The sequence below is a fragment of the Brachycentrus maculatus genome, unplaced genomic scaffold, assembly GCF_059751285.1.
Source record: "Brachycentrus maculatus isolate JH-2025_06_01 unplaced genomic scaffold, ASM5975128v1 h1tg000196l, whole genome shotgun sequence".
NCBI lineage: Eukaryota > Metazoa > Arthropoda > Insecta > Trichoptera > Brachycentridae > Brachycentrus > Brachycentrus maculatus.
Window position 1 is genome coordinate 1,839,065 of NW_028280947.1, and position 18,109 is coordinate 1,857,173.

The window sequence follows — 18,109 nt, forward strand, 5'->3', positions numbered from 1 at the left end:
TTCTGTCGGCTGCCAGCTCCCTTGCATCCTCCCAAGTGAGATCCGCATCCCGAAGTTCTGACGAGAACTGCCGACGAATTGTCAGCAGTGGTCGTCCTGATGCCTTGTAAAAGAGGCAAGCTTGATTAAGGCTCTCAGGAGGCATGCGGAGTACATGGCCAAGCCAACTGAATCGCCTTTTCTTGACGACAGTTGTGACCAAGATTTGCTGCGTCCTACGCCTCATCTCTTCATTCCTCACAAAGTCAAACCACCGCACGCCTGAAATTCTCCGCAAACACCTATTCTCAAAGCTTAGTACACGGCTGCTCTGGGCCCTTGTAAGGTGCCATGTTTCACAGCCGTATAAGAGAACAGGAGCAATGCAGGCATTGTATAGGCGGCATTTGGTCTTCACCGAGTACAAATCCGATCTCCGGACAGCCTTCATACTGTTAAATGCGGACCCTGCGAGTCCTAATCGCACTCCCAGTTGTGAAATTATCGTTAATTCAGTAAAACCGGAAACTTAAATTAACGGCAGGCGCCGTGGCGTGGAAGTTGGGTAGACGGTCGACTGCGAAACTGGCGTCGCGGGTTCGATTCCCGTCAGTTCCAAAATGAATTTAAGAAAGATTTTTCAGTTGGTCTGGGTTGTTGTGATGTGTTTTTCACATTTACCTTCCATATCCTTACTATTTTACTTGCAGACAAGCCTCTAAAAGTACAGGCTTTGCGGGTTATTCCTATTTTTTTTTAAAATACATGTTTGAAATGTCTGCGATTATGAAGAATTTATAGGCGAGCCCAAAAGTCGGCAAGCGTCGCATGGTATAATGGTTGACGCTCAATCATTGCCTATTTCACCGTTAGGTCTACCGGCCCACATTGATAGTACCTACAAACTGATGAAGTTGCATTATACATATATCGCCCACTCCTTTCAACAACGTCATATATCAAAAACCATCAATTTTCAGTTGTGCATGTTTTCTGAATGGCCAGAAAATGTACTATACCCCAGCAACAGTGGCATATTTTTAACTTAATTTTTAACCCGCTACAGGGCAGAAAGTGTTGTTTTTGCATTTTGATGAAAAGCTATTGTTTGATTACATTTTTAAATATACTAAATATTTTTCAAATGGAGAAAAAACCTTCAAGTTTTACCTAAAAAGATCTGTTGCACAGTAAAAAGTTCAATAAGTGGCTTAATATTTATTTTTAATACATTTTATTATATTTTTAAACTTTAAAAACGATCTCCTGAAAAATCAAGTTTTTTTAGATACGACGTTGTTGAAAGGAGTGAGCGATATATGCGTACTGAATGTATGCATATTCAAACTGCATTCCGGCCGTGAACCAGACTTCTCATTGGCACGGACTCGATTTCGTTTCTATTATCGGAGCAAAGCATGGAGTCGGCGCAGTAAGGATGAAAGTAGACTGAGCGCAGTCAAAATGCGATCCCTCAGACGAACGTGCGGCAAAACAAAGTTTGATAGATGTTCCAATGACGATGTAAGGAACGAATGCAAGGTTGATATGAGTATTATCGATAAAATTGGGAAAGGTGTGTGGAGATGGTTCGGGCATGTGAATCGAATGAGTGAAGAAAGAACGGTAAAAAAAATAAACACAAAATGTATTTTTTCACTCTAATATTTATTTAATATTACCCTGGACTGGTACCTGAATATAAAATAATTTTATTTATTTGACCCTCTTCTCTGGGAATCGAACCCGGAACCTCACATATATATATATATATATATATATATATATATATATATATATATATATATATATATATATATATATATATATATATATATATATATATATATATATATATATATATATATATATATATATATATATATATATATATATATATATATATATATTTACATATATATATGTATATATATATATATATATATATATATGTATATATATATATATATATATATATATATATATATATATATATATATATATATATATATATATATAAACATAAACATATAATATGCAAATATTCGCGGCAAATCATATCAAATTCACAACATTTTGAGTGTGTCCAAATACTTGTTCACAAAATCTGGATTATCTCCAATTACAGGAGTTATTTTCATATTATTACTTCCAAGAATTTGAGTAGTGTGGTTGTCAATGATGGATAGAATTGGTGAATGTTACACGTGTGTAAAGTGATCACTTAAACCAGCGTAATGCGGGGCGTCAGCCCCGTAAATGCCCAGACTTCCATATTCTTCTTCATCTTTGATGAGATGTCAAAAAAATAATATCAAATTCTGTTTAGTAAATAGTCCTTTGTTGTTGACACAGTTTAAAATGTACAATAAACGAAATAATTATTTAAAATACAGATAAGATTAGCAGCTGTTGGAAAACGAAAACCGGAGTAAAGTTTCCGGTATATTTACCAAGAAAATAAATCATAAAGTTCACAATACGAATACATATGAGTTAGTGCAGGAGCCACTAGACGCGCGGCCGCCGCGGAACAATCGTCTTGACCTATTTCATTATTACAACGAACTATTTGATCAACCTACACATGCTTGGACGCAGGGCCGGCTCTAGCGTGAAGCCGGGAAAACGCTTTCTTTGAGGCCCCTCGAATTACAAATGTTTAACGCTTATTTTGGTCAGCATTGTTAATTACTAACAATCTTATTTATTGATTTGGCGTTTAATTTGTAGAACTCCATTTTAATTAATGTATTAATTTTAAATCAAACACAGATTTTTTGAGTCTACTAAGTTGTATTTTATTAACAAAAACACATAAAAAAATATATTGTGACAATTGTTTTGCCTTGTTCAAACGATATAATTTTTTTATGTGTTTTTGTTAGTAAAATACAACTTAGTAGACTCAAAGAATCTGTGTTTGATTTAAAATTAATACATAAACTAACAATCTTATTATTTCATTAATTGATTACTTTTTTTTAATTTTTCATACCTTATATCGGTAGTGTAAAGGCAAAGGGGTATATCTGTCTCAGACCAAATTTTACAGGAGAGCAAAAACTTGTGAATTTAAATAACTCATTTGTGTAATGTATTTTTATATGTACATATCTTTAAAAAAAACTATATAAGTATTGCAACTACAGCTATATCCTTTTGCCAGATTATGGAATACACTTTTTTAGACATTTTGTGGAACAAACTTAGAAAATGAAAAATTTGATAGATTGCCTTAACACTACCGATATGTGGATTATTTGAAAAATTTACATACATATTTTGAGTGTTTTTTTTATTATTTTTCAATAAATTAAAATTTTCCCATTTCAATATTCCGATCTAATGAACTCATTTAATTTGATCGTTTTGTGTTATTTAACACTTTAAAATAGTTTATACTATTTATAGTAATAATTACTTTATAGTAATAATTTAATAATCGAACACAATAAAAAAGCATACTTATAAGTATACAAAAATAATTTAATAATAATATTGAAAATAGATAATGCATCTGAAAATATTTAAAAGCCAAACCTGATTTTTTATTCTTTATCCTTTTCTGGGGCCATCTATTAATATTTATGTTATACTACGAGTTTCCTCGTAACTGCACAAATATGGCAAGTAACGAAGGGACGAGATAACTCGTAGGCTAGTTAACAACTTACAAGATAAGGTATCTCGTAGTTAGTAATATCGAAAACAACGATCCTCGTTGTAAAATAAATTTGAGGCCCCAAATGTCCTGATTCGCCACTGGCGACATAATGGCCGCTTTAAAATTTAAATGACCATTTAAATATGACTGTTTAAATATATTTTCTACAGATCGAATGAAAAACTGTTATTTCTTTACTTATTATTTTAATTTATGACGCTATTAGAATCATTAAATGTGTCCAATATAATGTGGTATTTTGAAATATTGTATTTGTAGAAATTGGAGCAATTTTTATGTCATCAGCAACCATTTTTTTTTTGTATATAACTTAGGTTTTACTTAGTAAAAACCGATCTTTCTTAAAATCTATTGTTTTCTATTCTATTCATTTTCAAACACCGTATGTGAAGCTAAATTTGAAGTCTAAATTTTATGGTTATGTCCTTGTCGCTTTGAAGGTTGAAAAGGGGGTAGAAGCTGTTTATTTTTTATTTATTTAAATAAAAAATCAGTGGGAACATAGACAATAGGGGGGAGGCTTTAGTCATTGTCATGTGTTTATTATTATTTTTATTATAATATTTTATTATGAATTTTTATTGTCTCAAAATGTTTGGGATTTCGTATTAATTATTATCTTTCTTATCACAAACTGTTTCATTTTGGATTCATTCATCTATTTTTTGTCATTTTACAAACTATAAGACCCACTTTTTATTAAAAAAATTACCGCCAAAATCCAGGTGCGTCGTATACTATAAATTAATATAAAAAATGTCCTGCGCTTGATTTAAAATTTTCGCCATTCTAAAAATGGATAAATATTTGATAACGCCGGGAACTGAAAAATCTCTCTCTGGCAACTGGCAATTGTAGTGATGGGAATCTTACAATAAAAAATGTAGTCCATCACACAACAACATACGTGCATTTGCAGTAGGTACACAAAAACACATAATTGTGTAATGCCATGTTTTCTGGGTCAAAAATTCCCCATACTCCGACAAGGATACCAGGGGAGTAAAAATGATTAGGTTTTTTTTTTATCTTGAAAATTAGGGCGCGTCTCATAGTCCGTAAATGCTGTTAAACATTGTTTTCGATCATGTCGAAAATTATTCCAACTATAGTATATTTAGAAATTAAGTCATAAGCACATAAATAAAGTAATTCGTTCGCGTACGGAAAATTATAGGGTGAACATTACGGTTACTGGCAGCTCGCTTATAACTATTCAAATTATATTTTTACCTCATTTTCAATATCACAAGTCTCAGAAGTAGAAACCGTTTACCAAAAACAAAAACAACAATTATTTGACTATTTAATTGTGAAAAATACTTGAACCTGAAGAAAAGTTCATCTTCGATATACCAAATTGACTTTAAAATATAAAAACGCAATACGAAACTATTCCAACAGAACTAATTTTATGATCATCAAAAGAAGAAATGTCAAGCATATAAAAAATAACTCTTGTAAGTATTTTTTTAAGTACCTACTGTATATTTTGGCACTTACTTCATCTCTATCCTGTTTCCCTGTTCTGTGATCAATAATATGTCTGGAATAGCTCCTGAACTCCTTCGAATCTAGTCCAGGTCGGGACGTCAATTTTATTTATTTATTTATTGAACGGCTAAAACCTTTAAGATAATACATATAATACATATGTACAGTATCTAATATAAAAATATAAAAATACACTGATAGAGAAACAAAAAGTCTAGTAACAAATAGTCTTATAACATAAAATCATCATTAAAAAAATAAAATTACAAGTTCTAAGCACTAGTAAATACACGTCTCCTTCAAACACTATCAGCGAGCAGTAAGAGAGAGTAAAACACAACGTTTAAATTTAGCCATTATAACATGGAGAAGAAATGCTGAGAAAGTACAGATTTCAAGGAGGATAACAATATATTAAATAAATCTATACTTTCAAAAGCATTGGCTAACATGTCAATTTCTTCCAAAGTCAGGACGTTTCCCTTCTTCTTTTGTTATGTCTTTCGGCACCCGACCGAGTTATGCCATTTTTGATGTGGGCACTAATTAAAATATCGCTGAAAACGAGTAATGCTAGTTTCATCGTTTCAAATAGTAAAAGTCGGATTCAGAAGACCATAAATTATTGCCTAAGAAATATAAGCGACAATCTCTGGCAGTGGCCAGTCACTGTGCAGTTTGCCCTATCTATTTTTTAATTAAATTTTCACTGAATTATTATTTTCTTGGCAAATAATGTTAGTATCTGGCACAGCACTCTTTCTTCCCACTCGTCACATGAATGAAATCATCTCGCACCAAATTAAATCTTTTTTTACATTTTATTTTAATATTTCCTGAAACTGTTAATAAAGCATACAATAATAACTACATGCGTCTCAACTTCAGTCTTATTTTTTTTCATCTCTTATATTCTTCGTCAACTCTCGCAACTCTTTAACCCTTCCACTAACAATTTCGCCTTGTTATGGCATTTTCAAACGAATGTCATTCGTTTCTTTAATTGATACGGCAGGTCACTTGGTAAAATCTATCCATTTTTAATTAATGTTTTACTTATTAAATACCACTATTTCTTAAAATCTACTGTAATACGTGTTTCGATGCATTCCGCATACGGTGTTTGAAAATGATGCGAAATGCATCGAAACACGTGTCACAGTAGATTTTAAGAAATAGTAGTATTTACTAAGTAAAACTTTAATTAATAACACATATCTTTCTTTTTTAGGCGTTTTTTAGATGTTTAAAATTGCCGCTGTATTCCATATACTTTAATTGGCCGTATTTACTAAGTAAAAAAAGAATTAAAAATGAATGCCATTCATTTGAAAATGCCATAACAAGGCGAAAAAATTGTCACAAATTTTATTTTTGTTATTTTTTGACATCTCATCAAGATGAAGAAGAATATGGAAGTCTGGGTATTTACGGGACTTACGACCGTCATAGGCTGGTTTCAAGTGATCACTTTACACTCGTGTAACATTCACCAATTCTGCCCCTGATTGACAACCGCACTACTCACATTCTTGGAAGTTCTATATACATATATAATCCGATTTCGAAACACTGTTCTTGAATCATTACAACTTCACTGGAGACATCTATTGGTGAGATAAAAAAAAACTTTTTATTTGGCAGAAACTCTTTTATATGTATGCGAGGTCCGAATCCTGGATTACAATCACATACATGAGAAACGCCAGAATCCAGATTTGTTAGCAAGTATTTGGACACACTCAAAATGTTGTAAAAATATATTTTTATGTGTTTTTAACAATAAAATACAATTCAGTAGACTCTAAAAATCTGTATTTGATTGTAACATTTTATCGTATTATAGGTACATATCGTAGTCGTACAGGAGAAAGTGACTAACTACCGTAACGTAAAATGTTCAGAAGGGCCATTTATGTCACTTTTGCTTGGCAAGAAAATAAACACCAATGCAGTTAGTCATTTTTGAGTCAATATATTATGCTTCCAAGTTTAAAATGCTTTGGTATTTTTTCAGGGCAATATGAATCTAGTCTCTAATCAATATGAATCTGTCCGCCTCCGTAGTGTAATGGTCAGCACGCTCGGCTACCGTTCCGGAGGTCCCGCGTTCGATTCCCAGGGGGGTCAAATAAATATTAGTGATTTTTTCACTGTAATATTTATTCAATATCACCCTGGACTGGTACCTGAAGCGGAGGGCTGATCACCTTTCCTTCATGTGTAAACGATCAAGATAACACTGCGTTTATATGACGCAGTGCCCTATGCACCATTGGGGTGCGGATAAGGGTTTATTATTATTATGAATCTAGTAAGATATCAAATAGTCAATGATCACGTTTTTGTAAAACAATGCACTTGGTCACTTTCTCCTGTATGACTACGATATATCCAAATGCTGTTGACATTTTTACATCGTATTTTCGTTATTCATAGACGGTTTAAAACCCATTTGTCATTTTGTATGTTGTTTATTATATTTACTTTATTTTAGCAGCAATAACTCATTTCACGGTTTTTTAAGTGTTTATTATTCATGGCCGAAGCCATTTTTTACAAATTATACAAACATACACAGTTAAAATGATAAAGTGAAACATTGTTAGAAAATGGAGAATATATAGTAGTTAAGGAGTTGTACAAATTTATGAGGCGAATGTTAGTGGGAAAAGAAGCAGAGGAAGACCGAGAAAAACATGGCACGATCAGGTATGCCAAATACTTGAAAGTGGTCAGGTTAGGAGTCGTAACAATCGGCGGGTATGTACGAGGAGATGCATGAACGTGGAAGAGGCGAAGAATGTTTGCAAGGACAGAGTGGTGTGGCGCTCTATTCTCTCTGCCTACCCCTGCTGGGAAGCGGCGTGATGGTTAGTTAGTTTTTAAGGAGTTGTATATGTATACTCGTAGTTACTATAAATATTATGAATATTATTCATTTTGAATGTGTGTCCTGTCCCATTAACGACATGTCACAGGCTGGTTAAGTGATCATTCACCATGGTGCCGCCTCCGTAGTGTAATGGTGTAGTGGTCAGCACGCTCGGCTACCGTACTGGAGGTCCCTGTTTCGATTCCCAGGGGGGTCATATAAATATTTTTTTTAATATAAAATTCATTCAATATTACCCTGGATTGGTACCTGAAGCGGTGGGCTGATCATCTTTCTTTCGTATGTTAACGATCAAGATGACACTGCGTTTATACGATGCAGTGCCCTATATGCCCTATATGAATATAACCTCACATTGTTTTTTTTTGTAACTGTGTTAAAAAAAATTTAATTGGTCTCTAGTTGACAATTTCGTGATTTTAGTATGTGTAGCTTCATCGACATTATCGACAGCATCGACATACATTGCTTTTTACTTCTAACATTTCCCATCGTGATATTGCTACACAACGATATTATAGTTCATTCATTCAAAAGGTACACTCTGATAAATCTTTGACTTGTTTCTTATGTTTTTGGAATTAAATTGGAAATATTTGGGAACCAAAGTTTTCAATAACTGTTTTGTTGTAAAGTTTCCGACTGATGAAAACAGAACAGATACAAAAAAATTGAGGAAATTAAAATCTTTAAAACTATAATTTATTATTAGATTAAAACCAATATCTTTAGCTTTTCCACTTTTTTTATTTGACCAGCGACCGGGTTTCGTCGTTACCGACATCATCAGACTGGTCACCAGTCTGATGATGCCGGTAACGACGAAACCCGGTCGCTGGTCAAATAAAAAAGTGGAAAAGCTGAAAATATTGGTTTTAATCTAATAATAAATTTAAAATGCAATTCCATCACGAAGTGTCAGTGGATAATATAAATCTATTTAAAACTATAATTAAAATGTTACTTGTTTTAAAATCACTATTAATATTTTATTATAACTTAATTATAATGTCCACCGGTTTCGAAGCTAACCGCTTCTATATCGAGATTCAGTATTGGATAAGAAGCGGTTAGCTTCGAAACCGGTAGACATTATAATTAAGTTATAATAAAATATTTATAGTGATTTTAGAACAAAGTTACATTTTAATAATAAAAATGTAATTTATTTATTTAGAACATGATAACTGGTGTCCTTATTGCAAAATGTATTGATTGTGTAATTATTGTGTAACAATTAACGCCTTTCAATGAAAAAAAACTACTTTATCATTTATAAGTATAAACGATAACAATAAGTGTAAGTCCTTCTCCATGCACAAGAGCTTAGTCTATATTTTGGAGAGGAACAGCGTAAAAAGTGTTAAGAAGAGTGTTAAGAGTAGAAATGTCTAGCAAATGAATTAAATCATAATATTTTTTTTGTAACTAAGCAAACCAAAAGCAAAACCAAGCAAAAATATATAGGTCAGAATTAGGTCCTCATAATCCACAAACTGTATGCTATCCAAAGCACGCAAGAAATTTACGTATTTAAGAATTTTCACAAATTTATGTAAACTTTAAAAATGCTCTCGTCTTACTCATTACTGACCTATAGGTCAGTAAAGGAAAGTATTGAATTTTCGGGTGAATGTAATACTGACAACTTTTATTTTATAAATGTATTGTATTAATCATATGGTTATTTCACAAATACTTTGTTTTTTGTAAATTCAAGACACAAAACTAACTAACACATATAAAATATTAGTAAATATCAATCATATAAAAATAATACACCTTAAAAATAAAACTTGAAAGATTAGGCTTGTCTGTTAAGGATTTTCCGTGTGCGCGCGCTACTTCGCCAGATGTTCAAACTATAACTGATATTTCAAATATGAAAAATCAAAATATTGACTGTAAAACATTGTCATCACATAACACAAGTATGGCTGCAGTGTTGGTAATATTAAAAATTAGTAATAATTGAACCAGTGTCTTATTATCTGTTGTTACTTTGAAATAGGTCAGCAATAGGGGCTAGGTCAGTATTATAGACACTTACCTTATATCAAATTAATAAAGAAATGAAGTAAAATAAAACATTATTTTATCCAGAATGTTGATTTAGATATTTTTTCTGTCACTAATTCTACATTTACTATGTACGAAGCAGTGCATCGTTGGGTTGGGTTTGGTTTGGTTAGCATAAAAGATGAATTTCAAAGAGTTATAAAGTTCAAACTTTGAACTTGCTCTGTCATAGGCTGGCTAAACGATCACTTTACACGCGTGTCTTCTTATTTAGTCTTCATCTCTATCCTTCCTTTTTTTGGTCTCTTGCTGTTTTCAGACAGTTTCTACCCCCCACAGCCGCTATGTCGTCGGACCATCTCGTTTACGTGTCTTGTCTGGTTCTCTGCGCACTCTTTCTTCTTTGTCTCTTTGCTACGCAGTCACCCAGATGATTCAACTCCCGGTGAAAAAAAAGAAGAAAAAAATCCAGACTGCATGCTTGCGAATGAAGTCTAATCACGTGGCCCCTCGCCTTGTGAAAGTCTTGAATGCATTCGAATACACTGTACAAGCGATGGCATCGCTCTATGGCAGTAGTTTTCAAACTTTTATTACCGGGAACCTTTTTATATATATACATATATGTACGCATATATAAATATATATATATATATATATATATATATATATATATATATATATATATATATATATATATATATATATATATATATATATTTAAATTGTTTGCATGGGGAAATGAACGGTAAAATGCGGAAAATCGTTTTTTTATTTTATTTATTTATATTATTTTTTGACATCTCATCAAAGATGAAGAAAAATATGGAAGTCTGGGCATTTACGGGGCTTACGAACGTCATAGGCTGGTTTAAGTGTTATTTATTTGTTTTTTTATTATTTATTTTATTTGTTTTATTTATTTATATTAAATTAAACATTATAGATTATACAAACAATTATATATTACATAGATACATACAAGTAATATATACCAATAGAATTTTTTAAATCGCTCGAAAGGACTAAGTATTTTGAAGACTGTAAGGAATCTGGGTATGCTGGTGACACAGTAATGACAGCAATGTATCCGCAATTGTGTATAAGTATACCCGCATAGTCTGGCAGGCGGCATTCTAGATTTGTCGCTCCTAGAAACCAGTCACTCACTTAGAGCTACCTTATTTAGAATACACCAGTCAAAGAACTAGCAATCTTTTAATGATAATCTTCCACGACCTTATCACACAACAAAGACGTTTTTCTGCGAACCCCACTTTGGAGACCACTGCTCTATGGTATAAATGAGGAGGGTGGGGGGGGAATGGAAAACGCATATTGCAGGAATTCCACCTTATGTATGGGAAATAAATCATGCACCTACTTGCCGTGTCGGTTGAGTTACTCAATCCTTGCGCTTGTATTGTATTCAGAATGCTGACTTACAAGCTAATTGCTTGTTATTTTATTGTTTGTTTATTGTAAAGTTATTTAACTTAAAATTGTGCGTCAATTTATTTTTAATTTGCTTAGGATCTGACCATTTCGCGTCCGAAATGAAATTTTCCTTGGAAAATTTAATAGACGAAATGTAAAAAATTTTAAGGATGATGTTTATGAACTCGAACTTAAAGATTATGCTATCTTTCTTCTCACTCATGTAACGAAATATGCCTGATAAACGTAACGCTTTCTTAAAATTTCACTCTCAATTCTTGTCCAAGGTATTCACCCTAAAACAAAAGTTTTTTTTTATTTAATCTTTACGTTATGGACTCAAACGAATTCAAATTCGAATTTGAATTCATATTCGGAATCCGCGTACCCAAATTACTCAAAATTAAAACACCAAAAAAAGATGACGGCCTATGTTATCGATTATCGAATCGTCCCTTAGTAAGTTTCATTTAAAAACATTTTTTAAATATATATTTCACGGGCTCTGCCGTAATATCCAAGCCGTGCTTCAAAATACAATTGTTTAAGAGGGTTAAAAATTTCCAGAAAATCCCGCCGAGTGCTGCTTCGAGCGTCCATTGTGAAAATAAGGCAGCACTTTTAATTCCGCGGGAAAAGCAATTATTGCGATTTTTAATTTACCGTCTCCGTTCTTCCGTTTCGGTTCAAAGAATTTTCGTGTCACTTTGTGTTGCCCCAGTTCCCCTTGTGAATGCTCGGCATTTAGGGTCACGGAGCCTCGCTGTGTATATTAAATCGCTAGGTACCTACCTACTTCTAATAAATATTTTCAACATTAGTTTAAAAAACGTTTCTGGTTGCTGTCAACACTGAAGTCGTAATCCTTCTGTGTTCTATGCTCACTGACGTTATTCAAAATTCAAATTTAATTACCAACAAAATAAGGAACATCTATGGTCATAAATACAAACTGAATTCGAACGTGAATTTGACGCCATTTTGAAAATGATTTCAACGCAATATTTTGTTTTAAAATGTCTACTCATTTTCTGCTTGATTTAAACATTAAAAAAGAAAAGAATGCTATATTTTACAGCAAAAAAATCTTCCAGCATGTTGTTAAGAAGCATGAATGTTGTTTTTTTTTACACTTAGATGCATTTTTATTAGGTGCAACATGTTTTATTTATGCATTAGTTCAAGATCAAATAAACCATCCTGATCACTTTCAATATATAACTCAGGACATATGGGATTTCGTGTTTTTTAAATAAATATTTATTCACATATGGTTTTATTTAATCTTGAAATAATAGCACAATATATTTTAGATGTGATCTCTGTTAACGTGCGAATGCAATTAGAAAAAGATGTGTATTAGATTCTAGGATGTACATACTTATATATAAATGTTAGTTTTAGATATATTTTTTATGCAAAATTAAAAAGCTACATGATTTTGTTTTTCAAGAATTAATCTACTAAATTGGTCTAATCACATTTTTTGCATTTAAAACTTGTTAACAATATCAAATTAATGCAGATTTTCATACTTCGTGAATTAAAAATTAAAACCTTTTTTCTGAAGCATTTTTTGCGATTTTAAACCAAAAATATAACCTGGTTTATAACTTACTGCGTTAATATAATTTATATTTGAAGCACTAACTTTGTGATTTTCCATTTTATAATTAAAATGTAACTTTGTTTTTAAATCACTATAATTTTTTTTTTGGCTTTTACGTGAATGTGTACTTTTTTAAATTCAGGTTTTGATCGGTGAATACCGCTGTTTCTTAAAACGCACGGTGTTTGAAAATGACGGAGAATGCATCGAAACACGTGTCATAATGGATTTTAAGAAGTAGTGGTATTTACCAAGTTAAACTTAAATTAAAAATGGATACATATTTCCACAAAGTGACTGTCGAATCAATTAATGAAATTAAATATATCCTCTTGTCACTATTTTGAATATAGTGATATAGCTAAATTTAATAAATTTAAAAACTAGCCTATTTTTTTGTTTGATGATTTTTTACTCTAAATTTAAAAATAAATCAATAAGTACCTTCTTAATTACAAATGCCGTTTTATTTATTTATTGTATCCATCGGTTTTTCTTTTAAAACCGATTGATTTGATATCGTTATCAGTTACCGAGTGATTTGAAGCTTTTGAACTGGCCAAAAACTAACAATGATAATTGCAGGAATTCGATTTATGACTTTAAGTTTGGGTTAACGATTTTTTTCTGCAGAATGATTCGCTTTCACATTATAAGGGCAAATAAACCTACAGTGAACAAAATGATCTGATTCGCTTTCACATTATAAGGGCAAATAAACCTACAGTGAACAAAATGATCTGATTCGCTTTCACATTATAAGGGCAAATAAACCTACAGTGAACAAAATGATCTGATTCGCTTTCACATTAGGGCAAATAAACCTACATTGAACAAAATGATCAAATTGTGCACATATCTGGATTGTTGCAATAATAGCCCCAAAAAATATTTGGTTTTATTTTTTTTTACTGTGAAGCGGGTATTTGATCACTTAACCAGCCTATGAATAATCATATGCCGTGTAAATACGCAGACTTCCATTTTCTTCTTCATTTATGTTGACATGTCAAAAAAATGCAAAACAAACTCCGTATTGGAGATTTTTTCTTTAAAAACAGTTATTTGCTCATTTTTTTTAAACATATATTTGTCCACTTAACCAGTCTATGACAGGTCGTAAGCCCTGTTAATACCCAGACTTGCATATTCTTTTTCATCTTTGTTGAGATGTCAAAAAAAGTAAAAAAATAACTCCAAAGTGGAATTTTTTTTAAACAATTATTTGGATTTTTTTTTCTTTTAAAATGGCTTTTTTGATCATTTAACCAGCCTTTGAATAATCATAAGCCGTGTAAACACGCAGACTTCCATATTCTTTTTCATCTATGTTGAGACGTAAAAAAAAAAAAAAATAAAACTCGTAATTGGAGATTTTTTCTTTTAAAACAATTATTTTGACATTTTTTTTCTTTTAAAACGGGTATTTGATCACTTTACCAGAGTATGGCATAACTCCTATGGGGAGATTTTTTTCTTCTAAAACAAGTTTTGGGCATTTTCTTGCGACTTCGCTGCAGGGGTGTAGCTTTTTGATTTTGCGTTTGTTTTGAGTTTTGATTTTCTTTAGCTGCATGTGTATGTTGTGCATCACGCTTGTGTTTTCTTACTGTGCACCCAGGTCCAGGCGGGCCTCCCAACAGCTCTCTAGGAGCGACGAGAGCATCACCCAGCAGCCGTACAGGAGGTAAGATCCTAACCTTACCTTACCCAACCTTACCTAATGTAACGTAATGTCCCGAGTCGACCTAATACTACCCGAGGTAACAGTACCTGTACGGCTGTCCAAAATTTAAAACACAGTAAGGGAAATTTTTTTGGAGTATGGTTTTTTTGCATTTTTCGACTAAGTAGGTTCTACTTCTAGTCCAAAAATGCACAAAAAAACGTACTACAAAAAAATGTCCCTTTCTGTGTTTTAAGTTTGGACAGCCTAGTATCCTGCTTCACATGAGGTAACCTAACGTGACCTGTATAAGATTGCTATTCGTAATTTATCTTTGTAACACTTGATTCGCCATTATGTATTTATAAACCTGTCCTAACCTAACCTAACTTAACCCCACGATAACAAAGGTAACCAAACCTAACATATGCATTATCATTTTTTTAAAGAAACATATTCACGGCAACAGTTTTACATTGGAAGTAACAATATCTCTTCACGGTAACAGTTTTACATTGGAAGTAACAATATCTCTTCACGGTAACAGTTTAAGATAGGAAGTAACAATATCTCTTCACGGTAACAGTTTTACATTGGAAGTAACAATATCTCTTCACGGTAGTAGTTGAAGATAGGAAGTAACAATATCTCTTCACGGTAACAGTTTTACATTGAAAGTAACAATATCTCTTCACGGTAACAGTTTTACATTGGAAGTAACAATATCTCTTCACGGTAACAGTTTTGTATTGGAAGTAACAATATCTCTTCACGGTAACAGTTTTACATAGGAAGTAACAATATCTCTTCACGGTAACAGTTTTACATAGGAAGTAACAATATCTCTTCACGGTAACAGTTTTACATTGGAAGTAACAATATCTCTTCACGGGTAACAGTTTTACATGGGAAGTAACAATATCTCTTCGCAAACCTCGCGTAAGTTACACATTTATAATGCTTTTATTCTCAAGATACTGTTGAAAGTTTAAAATAATAAAAATACTTTTATAATATTAGACGCAACGTGTCACACAGACAGACAGACACACAAATAGACAGAGAGATACACATATAGATAGACAGACAGACGCAAAAACACACGGATAGAAAGGCAGAAAGACACTGACATTTAGACACACAGATAGAAAGACAGACAGACACATAGATAGACAGACACGCAGAAAGATAGACACACAGATAGACAGACAGATAGACAGACAGACATACACACATAGATAGACACACACACACACAGATAGATACACACACACAGATAGACACACAAAGACAGACAGATAGATTGGTACACACAGATAGACATACAGATAGATAGACACACAGATAGACAGACAGACAGACACAAATCTATCTAGATAGACAGGTAGGCAGACATACAGACAGACACACAGTTATACAGACACAGACAGACAGATACACAGACAGACATACACAGAAAAACACACAGACTGACACACACACACAAACAAATTTATATAACACTTCAACAAGTACCCTAAGTGAGACCCCTGCAGTGACGCATCACATTTACGAATTTTCTCATCAGCTGTCACTTGTAGTGCCTGTCGGGCGCCGAATACGCGTCAGATTATTATTTTATAAAAAAAATAAACGCTGAATTTCCTCATTAAGCCATTGTGCGCGCTCCGCCCCGACGAAATCATCCCTCCGATTGAGCCCGGGAAAGTTTTATCCAATTTTCCGTCCTATTTCTCTCGTTCTGTCATCTTTCCCCCCTCTTGATTATTATTTCCCCCCTTCCGCCACTTCCGCCCCCCTTCCTCCTGTCACCGGGTGATGGATGGATTATTCTGAGACGCGCCATACTACACGGGCGTACCCTGTCGTATGATTTTTTCAAACCCTTAATAACTAAACAGGCGGACTATGCGATTAAAAACGTGAAACTTAATAAAAAGTATTTATTAAAAATAGGAACCGGTTACATGGCACTTAAGTTTGGTTTGTTAGGAATTAATGTAAGAGACATTTCACAATAAATCACTTTTCCGCACAGCTGCTACTACAAATCGCTCACTCCTTTCAAGAAAGTCATAAATCAAAAACTGTCAATTTTCAGTTGTGCATGTTTTCGGAATGCCCAAAAAATGTACTATATCCCAGCAAAAGTGGCATATTTTTAACTTGATATTTACCCGCTACAGGGTAGAAAGTGTTGTTTTTGCATTTAGAAAAAAAAGATATTAAATTATTTTTTAAATATACTAAATATTTTTCAAATGGAGGAAAAACCTTCAGGTTTTACCTAAAAAGATCTGTTGCACAGTAAAATGTTTAATAAGTGCCTTGATATTTATTTTCAATACATTGTATTATATTTTTAAACTTTAAAAACGTTCTCCTGAAAGATCAAGTTTTTTGATTTATGACGTTCTTGAAAGGAGTGAGCGAAATGTCAATATTGTGCGATCCACAAATGGCATTGTATCTATTATACAAATAAAGTTTAGTTATCTAGAGTTAAAAGATAAATATTTGTGTCCTTATTATTTACACAAATATGTCAATTTCATACTATTTCTGTGAGCCTAAGCGGCTCATTATTAGAAATAGGTATCAAATTGTGGTAGAGTGGGTTCGAACCGAGAAACTCTGATTTAAGAGTCACACTAATGTGTAAAGGCAACTAGCCGTAACACAAGTTGCGGCTGTTTGGCGTAACACGGCTCAAAGCATTCTTATAACTGGCCTCTATAATATACAATCACAGATTTGCTATATCTCTTTCCTTTATCGAGATATTCATTATCCAAATAGCCGCAAAATTTAATTTATTTGATACATGTGTTGGCAAAAAGCATCATTTTAAGTTAACTATAAAATCGTTTATCTCAAAACTACTGTTTTTAACTTGCGGCCATTTGCCTTTGCACATTAGCACAACCTGACACTGATATACGTTTTATAAATCAAACTGGACGTTTTATTATATTTTAAGAAAAAGTTAGAATTTTAATCGTAGTTAGAAATGAAACACTTGTATTAGACCACAAATTGAGTTATATTTAATTTCACTCTACTAGTTTCGAAAACTAAAGAGGTTTCATTGACAGGTGATCACAAAGCTACCTTGATTTTTGTGATCGCTTAAAGATGAAAAGATCGAAACCAGTCGTGTGAAATGAAATGAAACTCAGTTAATGGTCTTATACAAGTGTTTAATTTTTAATAAACAAATTGGATGTTCTTTTTATGTTTATATATTTTTTAAATACAAGTGTTTAACTTTTAATTAACAAATTGGACGTTATATTGTTAATTACCGAGTGATCAGTGACT

General features: G+C 32.6%; 1 protein-coding gene across 15 annotated transcripts in view; it reads left to right on the forward strand.

Moving 5' to 3' along the window:
• mtd (TLD domain-containing protein mustard) overlaps nt 1-18,109 on the forward strand; it is a 315,010-nt gene that overhangs the window by 210,068 nt on the left and 86,833 nt on the right. For 8 of the 15 annotated variants that reach the window (XM_088263104.1, XM_088263106.1, XM_088263103.1 and 5 more), the window contains one exon: nt 14,744-14,809. The exons of the other annotated variants lie outside the window; for them this stretch is intronic. In XM_088263104.1, coding sequence (XP_088119230.1) covers nt 14,744-14,809 — 66 coding nt within the window. The remainder of the gene's footprint in view (nt 1-14,743; nt 14,810-18,109) is intronic. 15 annotated transcript variants of the gene reach the window in all.